This window comes from Mytilus galloprovincialis, chromosome 7 (genome assembly GCF_965363235.1).
Source record: "Mytilus galloprovincialis chromosome 7, xbMytGall1.hap1.1, whole genome shotgun sequence".
NCBI lineage: Eukaryota > Metazoa > Mollusca > Bivalvia > Mytilida > Mytilidae > Mytilus > Mytilus galloprovincialis.
This window is the reverse complement of record NC_134844.1, coordinates 40,098,376-40,113,773: the sequence shown is the minus strand read 5'-3', so window position 1 is coordinate 40,113,773 and position 15,398 is coordinate 40,098,376. Positions and strand designations below refer to the sequence as shown.

General features: G+C 31.1%; 1 protein-coding gene across 3 annotated transcripts in view; it reads right to left on the bottom strand.

Moving 5' to 3' along the window:
• The window catches only part of LOC143082980 (xanthine dehydrogenase-like), a 32,217-nt gene that overhangs the window by 7,006 nt on the left and 9,813 nt on the right, over nt 1-15,398 (bottom strand). For all 3 annotated transcript variants that reach the window (XM_076259038.1, XM_076259040.1, XM_076259039.1), the window contains 15 exons: nt 14,424-14,530; nt 13,499-13,657; nt 13,114-13,233; nt 9,554-9,649; nt 9,014-9,071; nt 8,300-8,449; nt 7,858-7,937; nt 7,241-7,350; nt 6,631-6,735; nt 6,034-6,112; nt 4,489-4,603; nt 3,677-3,757; nt 3,413-3,522; nt 2,919-3,032; nt 1,884-2,045 (listed from right to left, as the gene is read on the bottom strand). In XM_076259038.1, coding sequence (XP_076115153.1) covers nt 1,884-2,045; nt 2,919-3,032; nt 3,413-3,522; nt 3,677-3,757; nt 4,489-4,603; nt 6,034-6,112; nt 6,631-6,735; nt 7,241-7,350; nt 7,858-7,937; nt 8,300-8,449; nt 9,014-9,071; nt 9,554-9,649; nt 13,114-13,233; nt 13,499-13,657; nt 14,424-14,530 — 1,646 coding nt within the window. The remainder of the gene's footprint in view (nt 1-1,883; nt 2,046-2,918; nt 3,033-3,412; nt 3,523-3,676; nt 3,758-4,488; nt 4,604-6,033; nt 6,113-6,630; nt 6,736-7,240; nt 7,351-7,857; nt 7,938-8,299; nt 8,450-9,013; nt 9,072-9,553; nt 9,650-13,113; nt 13,234-13,498; nt 13,658-14,423; nt 14,531-15,398) is intronic.

Below are 15,398 nucleotides of genomic sequence, written 5' to 3'. Positions count from 1 at the left end.
CAGGAAGCAATTCGCCGATCATATCATCAGTATGCAAGTGACCTTAGCCTGACCCTTCTCATAAAAATCTGGTGATCGCAATACGCATGAATCTGTGTTTAAAATAAACTATTATCTGATTGAACATGTTGTACACGTGCTCAATAACCATGCTTCTTTGTTGATTGTTGACATCAGGAACTTATTGCTTTAAAACACAGCAATTAATTAGCTGCCATATTTTTATCATAACAGACAGAGAGAAGATTTTTTTTTTACTATTATACGTTGTTTGCGAAAAAAATGATAAAATCGTGCTCAGAAGACTAAATTTATGATATATACATGCATTTGTTCAATAATTGGATAAACATTATTTTTCACCAGTCACTTGTTTCATATGACTTTAAGCAACATAGATATGGATTATATAGCTTGGGGATTTGAAAGGTTTATATAGATTAGACCGTTGGTTTTCCTGTTTGAATGGTTTTACACTAGTAATTTTGGGGCCCTTTATAGCTTGTTGTTCGGTGTGAGCCAAGGCTCTGTGTTGAAGGCCGTACATTGACCTATAATGGTTTGGTTTTTTGGATTGTTGTTTGGATGGAGAGTTGTCTCATTGGCACTCACACCACATCTTCCTATATCTACTTATTTCAGATTTTTGTTAATCAAATTCGTTCAAATTTGAGGACGTTCTCAGACTAATAAGAAATGAAGACAGTACGCTTGTTACTAAACAATTCACATTGGATATCTTTATAAGTCCCACTCATTTGAATAGGATTAAGCAAAAAATAAAGACATCCTCCAACAACTAGAACTAATATGGATCTGAATATCAATCAAATTTAAGATCTGTGTTATTATGGGACATGTCAAAGATTTTTTAAAGGGAAATAGCCTTAACAAAAACTTTCAGAGGATCTGATAATATATGAAGGCTTTATCCTGACAACAAAAATTAATATGGGATACTTTTAAAAGTATACCTCCAAATAAAGGGTTCACCAATTCAGATTTTTCTGATTATTGAACTGATGCATGTTTTTGTTGAGTGGAAACCTTCAATCAAATCAAAATGAAGGTGATAGCATAACAGACTGGACTGATTGAAGGGAGGCACACATTATACCCTCAGCCACTTGTTGAAAGACATACATATATCACAAATATATTATCATCCTGAACATGCATGAAATATTTGCCACTGGATTTTAAGCAATCAACATCCAATATATCACTTTTATATTACTACACATACTATATGTACTTGATACATGAACTACAAATAAATCTATATGTCTTGGCTACATTCTTGATTGATCATATTCTATGGTTGTCCTGTACAGTCTTGTTTTGATGGGACAATTGGTTTGAGATGATGTTAAAATTTCAAAGATTAATGAGGTAAAATAAATAAAACTGGATACACACAGCTTTATATATTAGGGATATGCCTGCTTTTGTTTGTCATGCTACAGTTAGTAAGTACTGTTAATATTCTAAATATACCATTTCAATCAATTTTGTCAAACAATAATAAAATGACCATCAATTACTATTTCCTAATTACAACTCCTTTATTGTTGTTATTTTCAATGAACTGTTGCAAATATTCCCTTTAAACTCAGGAGGAAAACAATTAATGGCAAAAATTTAGGAGATGAACTGAACTGCATGAATGTTTGATAAATCGAAAATTAAAAGTACATGTAGAAGTAGGTATGTACTGAAAAACTTTACTTCATAACAATTTGATCTTATATACTATTGATTCTTAAAGGTCTGTTGACAAACTGTGGAAAATCAGCGAAATAAAATATCCATGAAAATGCAAGTTTTCATTCATTCACAAAATAATAAATGAATCCACAGTAATTTCAGTAGTTTTTACCTACCTTAGTGTTGATCCCCTGTCCCATTTCTATGCCACCATGAGCAATAGAAATACTGCCATCGCCAGCATAGATATTTACAATAGCATTATAATGGACCCCTGCATAGGATAGGCCAAACTTGATAGGGACAACTGATAAACCTTTTTTCTTCCATCTGTTTGCCTACATAAGAAAGAATAAAATATTTATAAGAGATTACTGAGTTATGCACTACACATAGAACTCTAATACAAAATTACAAAGATACCACCATGAATTTGGTTTAAAAATGTTTGGTTGCTGTTTAATTTGACTTTTACTACCTTCTTTTTTCTTTAACTATCTTGACATAAATCATTCATCATTAACACAAAATCAATTTGAAAAGATGTTTCATTTTTATATTACTAATACTAAAATTATTACTTCAAAAATAAAAAAAAATGATTTTGTACAACACTTTCTTCAAATTTAAAAAAAAAAATTATATGGATAATACCTTGTAGTAAATATTGCTAAGTAAAAATGTGTTTGTTAAGTGAATTAATTGATATTAAAATATCCTCTACCATTTTTTTTTATAAATTGTTTAATGATGTCACTTAACTTGTCCATTCATTATCCTTCTTTCCCTGGATGAATTTCCTCTATTTTCAATTTAATAAAAAAAAATGATAAACACTTGACAAAATGAAATATTTAATATTAAAGTTACTTTCCTCAATTTAAGTCATAACATATACATACCTGCCAACTGTCACTGTTTGCAGGTCATTTCCCCCATGGAGGCTCTTAAATGGAAATTTTGAAAGAGCAATTTTGTCCACAATTTTTAACAAAACAATTAAATTTACAATGACTATAGCCTTGTAAAAGTATAAAGAAGCCAAATCACAACATTAAAATATATTTGGAGGCCCCCTTAAAAGTTTTGTAGGACTATATCATATATGAGCCATCTTGCACGTAAAACCCCCATGGGCATTCTGAAAAGTTGGCAGGTATGCATATATCCAGGGTTATTTCTATATTATTCTGCAATTACACATAACATACCTGATTAAAAGCCTGTACAGCTGCAGCTCTATTTGTATAATCTGATGAGGCCAAAAGCTGTGGAACCAGTTGTCTGATGTTACAATAGTTCAATACATCTCCTAAAGGTGTTTTCTATCAGAAACAAATAAAAAGAATTGTAATATGACAATTACCAGTACTTTTATGAATTGTCCCCCTTAAAGTTTCTGTTGGCTGATATGAAAATGTCCAAGTATATCATGGGATTTTAGTACCAAAACAGTGCCTGCTAATTTTTTATTAACATAAGAATAAATCATACAATATATTCAACTACGTTAATTTCTTGAATAAACTAAACATTTAATCACATCATCTAAAGCTCTGAATAAATTACATAAGATGTATTTCGACCCTTAACATTTTAATTCTAACACACCAAATGAAGGTTATTTGTTGTGTAAACTGAAATCTGTATCATATATTCATTTTCAGTACATAAACTGCATAAAATTTGAACAAATCTACCTTACCTGTCCTTTTTTATACAGATTGAGAGTTCTAAATGCTGTAGGGTCAAGGTTAAGTTCCTTAGCAACATTTTCCATAATAGATTCCATCATGAATATGGCTGGTGTAGAACCTGTTGAACAAAAAAGGACATGTGAAAAATAGATAAATCTCCTCTTATTTAGTCATCAAGATGAGAAAACTTGACTAGTATTGAATATAAGCATTTTGGATGACCTGCTTCAAAGTTAAAATGTGTAAACAAAATAAAAACTTCGTTATCATACCTGGTGCTCGACAAGCTGTATTTATTGGTTTATTTGTTTTTACTGCCACAGGTGTTAATTTCCAGTTTTCACAAAAGTATGCTGAAATGAGAAAATAAGAGCTACTAGAATACGTGCACATAAATATTAAGATCTCCCTATTCCAAAAAATAACAAAGGTGAGTTATGTGTTACAACCGTGGTAAAATAATCTTTGAAACATCATGATATTAAATGCATGTAGTTGATACAAGATCTTACATGGGCAGGTAGATGGAAAATTAATATAATCTGTGAATACAAGCTTATATATATATATATATATATACATTATTGATAATATATCCAATAATATTCGCTAAAGTCTATAATTTTTGAAGATTTTTTAACTAACCCATATCTCTTTAAAAAAAAAAACTGCTTCAAAGTTCAATTTTGAGAGTTGATATCAATTGGACTAATCTAGGGATTCAGAATATTATTCAAGGTCAAATAAAACTCATGACATGTCTTTCTTTTTTCTTTCATGCAGAAAGCTAAGTGAATTTTTAACAAAAATCCTGTATCGAAAGCATCATTTCTTCACAAACAGCATGGTAGCAACTGTTTTTGTCTTATATTTTGGAAAGATTTAATTTAAACATATTTATTTATAGTTGATTGGGAAACAAGTTTTGCAACTTATATTAATCCCTTTCCACTTTGCGGGAAATATCTCAAACCAAAGTATAATTTTTTCCTCAAAAATATCAGAAAAAACAATACAGCTTGAATCAATCACTAGATAAAATAAACAACTATACCATAATATATTATACAACAATTCATCTTACCATTGTCCATCCAGGGGACAATCCCAGGTAGGCTGTTTTCATTAGGGAGATATCCAAGGTCACCATATATCTGTATTTTGATTCCATTTAACAACCCATCATTAGTGCAGCCAACCTGTCATGAAAGGAAAATTGAAAGTCTTGTTTAAAATCTTCTGGATATTTCATGGAAATTTTACACGAAAATACTTTTATTTACACTTTTAGAAGAGTTTAAAAAATTCAATTTATAATAAATAATATAAATAAATGAGAGATCTGGGATATATAAACCAATTAGGCAACTCAACAACAGACTCATACTCATATCAACATGTGGTGGGGTCAAATTAATTTTCAGGAGACAGATTTTAAATTCCAAACTTGATTTAGGTTCTGGTATTCGACTAATATGTTGAGTTGTACTGTTTATTGTTATAATTCTCAATAATAAATGCCACTTTATAATCTAAACTTATAAAATGAACTACAGACTACACAGACTATCAAATGTAAAATGATGCTTTCTTCAAAATTTTCTAATGTCAGTCAATTCAAGCATTTGAGTAAACCATACCTGTCAACCTGTGATGATGAAAATGCAGGTCATGACCTGCATTGAAAAATCAAATCTCAGGTCATAACGCGTACGAACTTTTTCGAGCTGAATTTCAGTATTTATGGTACATTTTCTTATAATGTATACCAAAGATACCAAAACATCAATGCATGTTCACTTTGTTAAGTCATTTTAAATCTTATTAAATATTATTTCATTGCACTTTTAAAGATTTTCATAAATTTGTGTAACTCTCAGTCTTATGTGCTTTACTTGTTGAGAAAAAATACTACAATCATCAAACACTAGAATTTAATGTAATTCTTCAGTGTTTGAGTGTATTGACTATGTAGCCTTCATCCATGAAATTTTTCAATTCTCAAGGAAATTAGACTATGATAAAAATATAGTAATACAGTTAAAGGAAGTATAAATGTAAAAAATAATTTTCAACTTTTTTTTTAAAGATTGTATAAAGGTATAAAAATAATGAAAAGTTATTTTTCAATATGTATTTGAATTTTATATTTTTATGATTTAATCTTTTTCACCCATAAAACGTAAATATAAGGAATAATTTTGAATGGTGACAAATAAGGGGAAGTAACTCTAGTTCAGTTTGTAAACCAATGGTGCAATTTATTTACGACCTAAAGCTAAGGTAATTGGTGTTAATTAACAGTGTGTTTGACACCAAAGCTGTCAAGTGAAGCCATGCACTTAATGGGTCACTAAATTTGACAGTTTACATAGCTAGATGAACTTCCTGTTCATGGAAGAATTACGAATTTACCCGTATTTCAAAGGAATATTACTTAAATCAATCTCAAGGCTAAGAAATACGGGTGAAATCGGGTCATTTTCGGAATTCCCTGGTTATTTCAATGACCCGGCGGGTGTTCCGGGTGATCCCTCAACTTTGTGAAAATCTCGGGTCACACCAGCAGAATACGGGTCAGTTGACAGGTATGGTAAACAAACATTTTATGATAGAGTTGATAACTTACATCATAGTCAGCTCTGTACGATACGCGTCTCCCGACCATTTTAAAGTTTGTATGAAAATCCATATTAAGCTTCACAGTCCTAAAACATTTAAAATACAAAAAATCATAATATTAACATAAGAATAAAAATTTTAAAATACACATTTTTTTCTAAAAATTATGATAGTTTAACAAACTAAAAGCTTAACTGATCATTATTGTGCAGTGTGAATTAAAAGCTCTTCTGCCTCAAGCAAAGGTCAAATGTGAAAAAAAATCTATGACAATCTACAGTAAAACTATGCATCTATAGCAAAAACAATAAATGTGTTTCCCTGTTTGTTTTGCAACTTGTTTAATGGCTATTAAATACAGTCATTGTTAAGCATATAATATTATATAGATGAATTAGCTTATATCAGGAGACTTAACTAACCTTGTAATTATTCTTAAAACTTAACTTCACTTGCAATGAATCAGCAAATTTTTTGATGCTGAAAGTCTTTATTATAAATCTGTGTATCTAGCCAGGCTTAAATCTTCATGATCAACACATATTTATTTGAAATAAATTTTTAAAATAGTCAGTGATTTCTGCTACATATATATTGAATATACCTTTTCATGATTTGAGCAGCAATAGCACAGCCAGCTGACACAATTAAATTCCTAGTAATCTTACTGCCATAAGCTCCACCTAGTCTCTTTACTCTGACATTTATACTGAAAATAATTTAGATTCAAATGAATAACTAAAACACAGATTGCAGTTTTCAAATAAGTGACTCACACAAAGACTACTTTTGCCTTTAAAGGTGCACTTGATTACACATATGGTAAAAAGCAATCAATGTTTCGAAGATATCTCAGTTATCTTTAAATCCTATGAATTCGTTATTCCTTAGACTGATTGTCTTTCAATAAAAACTGAATACATGCAAACCATTCTTTTTATCCTGTCAATTTATTCTGCTCTTGACTATGGAAGCAGAAGTAATGTGTAAACCTTTCATTTTAATTTGGTCTACATGCCTGTCCCATGAAACGAATCTTCTTTATGACTGTCACTACTTTCTTTAATGTTCACTTGAATAATTTGAATAAGTTTTTATATCTTTTGTCTTCTGTTCTCTACATTCAAATAACTAAGTGATGATTTTTTTTTTACATTGTAAAATATTTTAGAACTGTGCTTTCAAAAAGATATATATCGCTGGAGACTGAATACCTGCTTTCTGGTAACCCTAGAACCATGGCAGTAGACTGTTGAGTTAGGTCTATCCACTGTGTAGAGGCTTCAACATCCATTCCATCTTCTGTTGGGGTACAAATACTGATCTGCAATCATAACATTATAAATAATTGAATTATTGGTTTAGAAATAAATAATAATACTGTAAATATTCTGTCTCCTAATGTATAAGACATGCAATGTGTAATTTAGGCAAAAGACTTTTTCCATATCTTATGTTCTTTCATTAAGGCTGAATAAAGGAAGGAACGAAATCTGAAGAAAAATGTTTTAGAAAAAAAGCTCCCAAAACTGTTTTATCTGAAAATGTTGTTAATTTTGCATACAGATATTCCTGTTACTATGGATTCATTTATAGTCATGAGTATCAATAAGTCTCGTGGATTGAGGGAACATGTATGCTATTGTGGATATTTGATTTCATTGTTTTGTCAAATTCTGCATACAAACTTATAAAAATTTATACTTTGTCAAACATTGTTTGTGGTGCACCTATACCCACAAAATCAACAAAAGTTGATATCCCACTAATAATAATGAATCCACAGTATTTTTAACCAAAACATTTGTAATCATTTGATTTTTTCTTATACCTGAGTCTCCATTTGGAAATGTTGTTGTTCTCCCCAACTGATACTCCCTGTTATTTTTTTAGGACTATTAGCAATGGCAGCTGCAATATAACAAAACAAAATATTTATTTTTTAAAAAGGATGCCTAACTTCTATTTTTTTTTACCTTTTCTGTTTGATATCAAAAACAAGATGTGTCGATTTTTTTACTTTTTACTTTAGAAGAGGGGGAAGTGTGGAAAGGATCCTAAACATAAATGTCCATGATGAGGCAAATATGATAATAAAACTGAGAATAGAAATAGGGAATATGTCAAAGAGTCAACAACCGGCCCAAAGAGCAGATACAGTCTCTTTAAATTTATTTCATAACAATGAATATGTATTGTTGTTAAATGAAGTTGATATATCCTGAATAATTTTGTCTTTCCAAACTCATTATCTATTCTTATCCTATACTTACTATCAGCATTCCCAGCTTTAAATACATCTCCAGGTTTAGGGAAAAAGGATTTTGCCTGAATTCCATCTTCTATTGACATAATTGGTGGTTTTTGGTCAGAGTAAGTCACAAGTACTTGTTCTGTTGCTCTGTTTGCTATATCTTCATCATCTGAAATTAATATCATTGATTAATTTATGTATTTATAGCATGCTTATTGAATAAAATTGCATAAGTTTTTTCCATCCAGCAAGCACAATGAAGCATTTTTCTTTACAGGCCTTTTTCTTATAATATTATACATGCTTTCAAAATAAAATCCAACCCTTATTTCAAATTGAATAAAGTATATTTGCATGGAATGTGTTATTCTAATTTATTTTTTAAAACTGCAAACAAAGTACTACCAGTATAAAAATATTTTGACAAAGAACAATATACCTTTACCGTAGTTTTAAAAGTTAGAAATTTAAGACCTTTTTATATTGAGCTCTCGTTTTATAATGTAAAGCTGGATTGTTGTATTTATCCAATGTTGACTATTACTAAATATCTCTTTTCACTGATATTTTGGATAAAGTTTTGTTAATTACAATCAATCAATCTATTCACATACATGTTTTTAGTTTATCAAATAAATGTTATTCACACATTTCCTTGAGCCCTGTTTAATGATTTACTTAATTTTGCTTAACAAACATTTGTTGTACCATAGACAATCATTGAAATACATACCAGCAACTATCATCCCCAAAGCTTGCCCTGCGTACATTACATCACCACTACAGAGCACCTGAAACATGAAAGGCATAAACATTCAATCTTGACCCCTTTCAACATAACATATTATATATTCACATCCAAACTGTTCTTCACTCTTCTTACAGTTTTTCATAAAGTATTTCTTAATTCATTTCTTTTTTGTCTGTAACAGCTTATGTAAAATGCATGAAAATATATATATCCAAATAGTTTGTAGTTAACAACAATAATGGCATGTTATGTGAAATTAACATTGTTGCATGACTTTAACCCCTGAAAAAAGTTTATGCATAGAAATCACAAAAATTTGAATCAATGAAATTATCTATGTCTACAATAAATATGAATTCTACAATATGTATTGCATCCATTGAAAAACAAATATTTATATAATAAAAACAGTTAAAATTTAATTTATTTTTTTCAAATATGACACTTGGCAAGCATTTATTTAATTATAATTATAACCAATCAAACTACTGCATGTACACAAATTAACTTTAATTTTCTTACCTCTTCTGGCAGAAACGTTGGGTCTAGGGGTGGGGAACAGTTGTTTGTTCCAAGTATATCTTTAGCTGTGATAAACTTCAACACTCCAGGCATGCTCTAGAAAAAAATTCTTTGAACATTGGTTTTTAAACTCAGGCAGTTCATTCATGTATATGCAGAAATTGTTTTTCCTGTTTTAAAAAATGACAGGATGTTGAACTATTTAGTCTTTTTAATAAACCTGTGACAAAAGTTCCAGTAGTTTACATTATTCTTACATAATGAAAAAAAATTATTATGTTATCTGTCCCACATTAACTAAGAACAGTTCTTGGCTAGATATCTAGATATATGGCACTTACCATGTACTGTTTTGAATCATACAGTAATATTTAATTTTTGTTTACCACTTGTTGACTTGTTGACATTTCAAACTCGTCCTACAGTACATTATGCTATAAATCATAAAAGTTGTGGGTGCATTAAACTAGAGGCTCTAAAGAGCCTGTGTCGCTCACCTTGGTCTATGTGACTATTAAACAAAGGAAGCAGATGGATTCATGACAAAATTGTATTTTGGTGATTGTGATGTGTTTGTACATCTTACTTTACTGAACATCCTTGTTGCTTACAATTATCTCTATCTATAATGAACTTGACCCAGTAGTTTCAGTGGAAAATGTTAGTAAAAATTTACAAATTTTATAAAAATTGTTGAAAATTGACTATAAAGGACAATAACTCCTTAGGGGGTCAATTCACCATTTCGGTCATGTTGACTTATTTGTAAATCTTACTTTGCTGAACATTATTGCTGTTTACAGTTTATCTCTATCTATAATAATATTCAAGACAATAACCAAAAACAGCAAAATTTCCTTAAAATTACCAATTCAGGGGCAGCAACCCAACAACGGGTTGTCCGATTCATCTGAAAATTTCGGGGCAGATAGATCTTGACCTGATAAACAATTTAACCAATGTCAGATTTGCTCTAAACGCTTTGGTTTTTGAGTTATAAGCCAAAACCTGCATTTTACCCCTATGTTCTATTTTTAGCCATGGTGGCCATCTTGGTTGGATGGCCGGGTCATCGGACACATTTTTTAAACTAGATACCCCAAAGATGATTGTGGATAAGTTTGGATTAATTTGGCCCAGTAGTTTCAGAGGAGAAGATTTTTGTAAAAGATTACTAAGATTTACGAAAAATGGTTAAAAATTGACTATAAAGGGCAATAACTCCTATATGGGTCAACTGACCATTTCGGTCATGTTGACTTATTTGTAAATCTTACTTTGCTGAACATTATTGCTGTTTACAGTTTATTTTTATCTATAATAATTTTCAAGATAATAACCAAAAACAGTAAAATTTCCTTAAAATTACCAATTCAGGGGCAGAAACCCAACAACGGGTTGTCCGATTTATCTGAAAATTTCAGGGCAGATAGATCTTGACCTGATAAACAATTTAACCCCCATGTCAGATTTGCTCTAAAGGCTTTGGTTTTTGAGTTATAAGCCAAAAACTGCATTTTACCCCTATGTTCTATTTTTAGCCATGGCGGCCATCTTGGTTAGATGGCCCGGTCATCGGACACATTTTAAAAACTAGATACCCCAAAGATGATTGTGGATAAGTTTGGATTAATTTGGCCCAGTAGTTTCAGAGGAGAAGATTTTTGTAAAAGATTACTAAGATTTACGAAAAATGGTTAAAAATTGACTATAAAGGGCAATAACTCCTAAAGGGGTCAACTGACCATTTCGGTCATGTTGACTTATTTGTAAATCTTATTTTGCTGAACATAATGGCTGTTTACAGTTTATCTCTATCTATAATAATATACAAGATAATAACCAAAAATAGCAAAATTTCCTTAAAATTACCAACTCAGGGGCAGCAACCCAACAACAGGTTGTCAGATTCATCTGAAAATTTCAGGGTAGATAGATCTTGACCTGATAAACAATTTTACCAATGTCAGATTTGCTCTAAATGCTTTGGTTTTTAAGTTATAAGCCAAAAACTGCATTTTACCCCTATGTTCTATTTTTAGCCATGGCGGCCATCTTGGTTAGTTGGCCGGGTCACCGGACACATTTTTTTAAACTAGATACCCCAAAGATGATTGTGGCCAATTTTGGATAAATTTGGCCCAGTAGTTTCAGAGAAGATTTTTGTAAAAGATTACTAAGATTTACGAAAAAGGGATAAAAATTGACTATAAATGGCAATAACTCCTATATGGGTCAACTGACCATTTCGGTCATGTTGACTTATTTGTAAATCTTACTTTGCTGAACATTATTGCTGTTTAAAGTTTATTTCTATCTATAATAATTTTCAAGATAATAACCAAAAACAGTAAAATACCCTTAAAATTACCAATTCAGGGGCAGGAACCCAACAACGAGTTATCCGATTCATCTGAAAATTTCAGGGTAGATAGATCTTGACCTGATAAACAATTTTACTCCATGTCAGATTTGCTCTAAATGCTTTGGTTTTTGAGTTATAAGCCAAAAACTGCATTTTACCCCTATGTTCTATTTTTAGCCCTGGTGGCCATCTTGGTTGGTTGGCCAGGTCACGCCACACATTTTTCAAACTAAATACCCCAATGATAATAGCGGCCAAGTTTAGTTTAATTTGGCCCAGTAGTTTCAGAGGAGAAGATTTTTGTAAAAGTTAACGACGCCGGACGATGGACGACGACGCCAGACGCCAAGTGATGAGAAAAGCTCACTTGGCCCTTCGGGCCAGGTGAGCTAAAAATGAGTAGTCACACACAATCATTTTAAATTTTTATTGTCTACTAAATCCAATGTTTGCTTCATTAAAGACTACTTTGGAATTCATGAATTTTTCTGTATATTTATGTCACAATGCTTGTGTTATAACATCACAGAAGTACATATTACTCAATGATATCATTTACACTTATGTCACCAAATGACCTTGGGTAAAACAAGTGTTACTCATTCATAAAACAAGAATGTGTCCATAGTACACAGATGCCCCACTCGCACTATCATTTTCTATGTTCAGTGGACCATGAAATTGGGGTCAAAATTTTAATTTGGATTTAAAATTAGAAAGATCATATCATAGGGAACATGTGTGCTAAGTTTCAAGTTGATGTAACTTTAACTTCATCAAAAACTACCTTGACCAAAAACTTTAACCTGAACTTCGCACTATCATTTTCTATGTTCAGTGGACCATGAAATTGGGGTCAAAACTATTATTTGGCATTAACATTAGAAAGATCATATCATGAGGAACATGTGTACTAAGTTTCAAGTTGATTGGACTTCAACTTCTTCAAAAACTTAGTAACCTTGACCAAAAACTTTAACCTGAAGCGAACGGACGCACGGAGGAACGGACGGACGGACGGACGAACGAATGAATGCACGAACAAAGGCACAGACCAGAAAACATAATGCCCCTCTACTATCGTAGATGGGGCATAAAAACAACTATACTACAGATCGGTGTATTCAAGCCTACCATCTTTGTTTAGTTTTTTACACACTGCTTAGCTTAAACATGTTTGCTAAATCTTACATACCAGAGCTTTAGAAGGATCCATACTCTGTAATTTAGCATTGCCAACAGTACTAGTAACAAAGGCAGCATACAGTGGTTTATGTAGAGGTATGTCGTTTATGTACTGGGCTTTACCTGTTGTCTGAAATGTATGATGCAACAATTATAATACTACAGAGTTTTTAAATTTAAAACTTAAATGTCTTTTTTGTAAATTTGTGAAGTGATATGCATATAAAGAAATTTAAGAAAGCAACCATCTGATTCTGCTTCTCAGGTATCTCAGGTATATTTATGTATTCAGTACCCATGATATTAAAACAGACTTTTTAACCATTATACATTCAGTAAAAAGTCTCAGTAAAATTTTTTTATCAACTGTAAAGAGTGTTAAATTATTCCTTAACCTGATTCATGGCCTCTAATTTCATCAGGGGTTCAGTAAGGGGCCACTCCATTGGTTTGGTATCATATGACTGCTGTCCTGATGATAGTGGTCTCTGCAGGGGCATGGCACCACTTCTAAATTTAGATCCAGCAGTATTTCCTAGCACCTCCAGGAAGTACTGAAAAATATAAAATGAAATAAATTCAGTAACTACCGTAAAACAAGTTATTTTCAAGGATACTTTTTTTTGCAGTGTGTCCTTTCTAGCACACTTCACAGTGATTTAATTTCATGATTTTTATACATATCTGATGCAGTTAAATAAGTAAAATCAAAATTTAATATTTTCAAGGCGATTTTATATTTGCGTTATTTATCTTCTCGCGATAGTCGCAAAAATAAATCATGCGCCAAAATTATTTGGTTTACAGTATTTAAAGCTTAGCATTCAATAATTAACTGACAATTTTCAGCAAGCACCTATGGAGTGATGAAACTGTTGTAAGCCATTGTGATCTGAATTCCTACTATTGTATTTTACTCTATTTCTAAAAAAACATGTCAAGTGATTTAGTAAAAGGTCCTTCTGGTTGAAATTTGCTATCCATTTTTGTCTGAAATTTTTAATAAAGGAAAGACAACAATCAAATGTCTAAAAAGAATCAAGTACTGTTAACACTAAAACTTTCAAGATACCCGTAAATTCTTACAACCTTAATAAATAGAAAAAACAACAATGCATAAATATTTGTTTGCTACTATGATAAATATGATAACTAAGATCTTTTGATTTACAAAACAAAATTGTAAAATTGCAACAATAAATCCCTAGAAATAAGCTTTATAGAGCTGAATACAAAATACAATCCTAAAAATTAAGTTAGTTTACTAATCATAAATACAAATGACTTGACATAAACTATATGAAATTCTGAATTACTAACTGTATACAGAAATCCCATTGCTACATTTTTCCTATATCCTACACTTGGTTCTACAGGGTCAATGTCAGCGTCTGGAATTAGCTCTGTTGCAAGTGTTGTCATTGCTCCTGTAAAATAAAAGGTCAATGAATACCTGATTTGGCTCTGATATGATCAAATTCAAACTGAGACCTTACTGGTTTGGTGGGACATAACTGTAGATTTTGAAAAAAAATCTGAACCAAATGTTGCCGTTTTCTTTTGTTGCTTTTGAGTGGCATTTGCTTCACAAGTGATTGTACATACAAGTAGGTCATTTCTATTTCAAAATCAGTTAAAAGTCTAGGTAAGTTTTTTCAAAATCAACAAGTCAGTTAGGAAATAAAAAAAAACAAAACACATTATAAATACATGCCTGTTATATAAACTGAATGCATACAATTTTTGAAAATGTTTAAAAACAAAAATATGTGTACTCAAATTTTAACTACCATGCTAGACACATCGGTATAAAAGTTGTTTTGAACCCAATTTATATTTACAACATTCAGGACAAATTTTCCAAAAAGAAGCAACGATCAAATAAGGCTTACATACAGATTCTCTGAAATATTTGACCATCAAAATCCTGCCATGAGGTGGATGCAAACAAATCAATCATTTAATTTGTGTTACTAATTAAGTTTTTTGATTGAGCTAAGCCATTCCAATTGATATCTTATAGTGTGTTGTTCTATGTTGTGATGTTATACTATTGTTTCAGAAATGTGTGAAGGTTTGGTTCTATTTAAAGTTTAATCCCGCTGCAGTTGTTTGCACGTCTCCTAAGTCAGGAATCTGATGTTCAGGGGTTGTCGTCTGTTTATGTGGTTCATAAGTGTTTCTCGTTTCTTGTTTTTTTTTATATAGATTAGACAGTTGGTTTTCCCGTTTGAATGGATGTACACTAGTAATTTTTGGGGTCTTTTATAGCTTGCTGTTTTGTGTGAGCCTAGG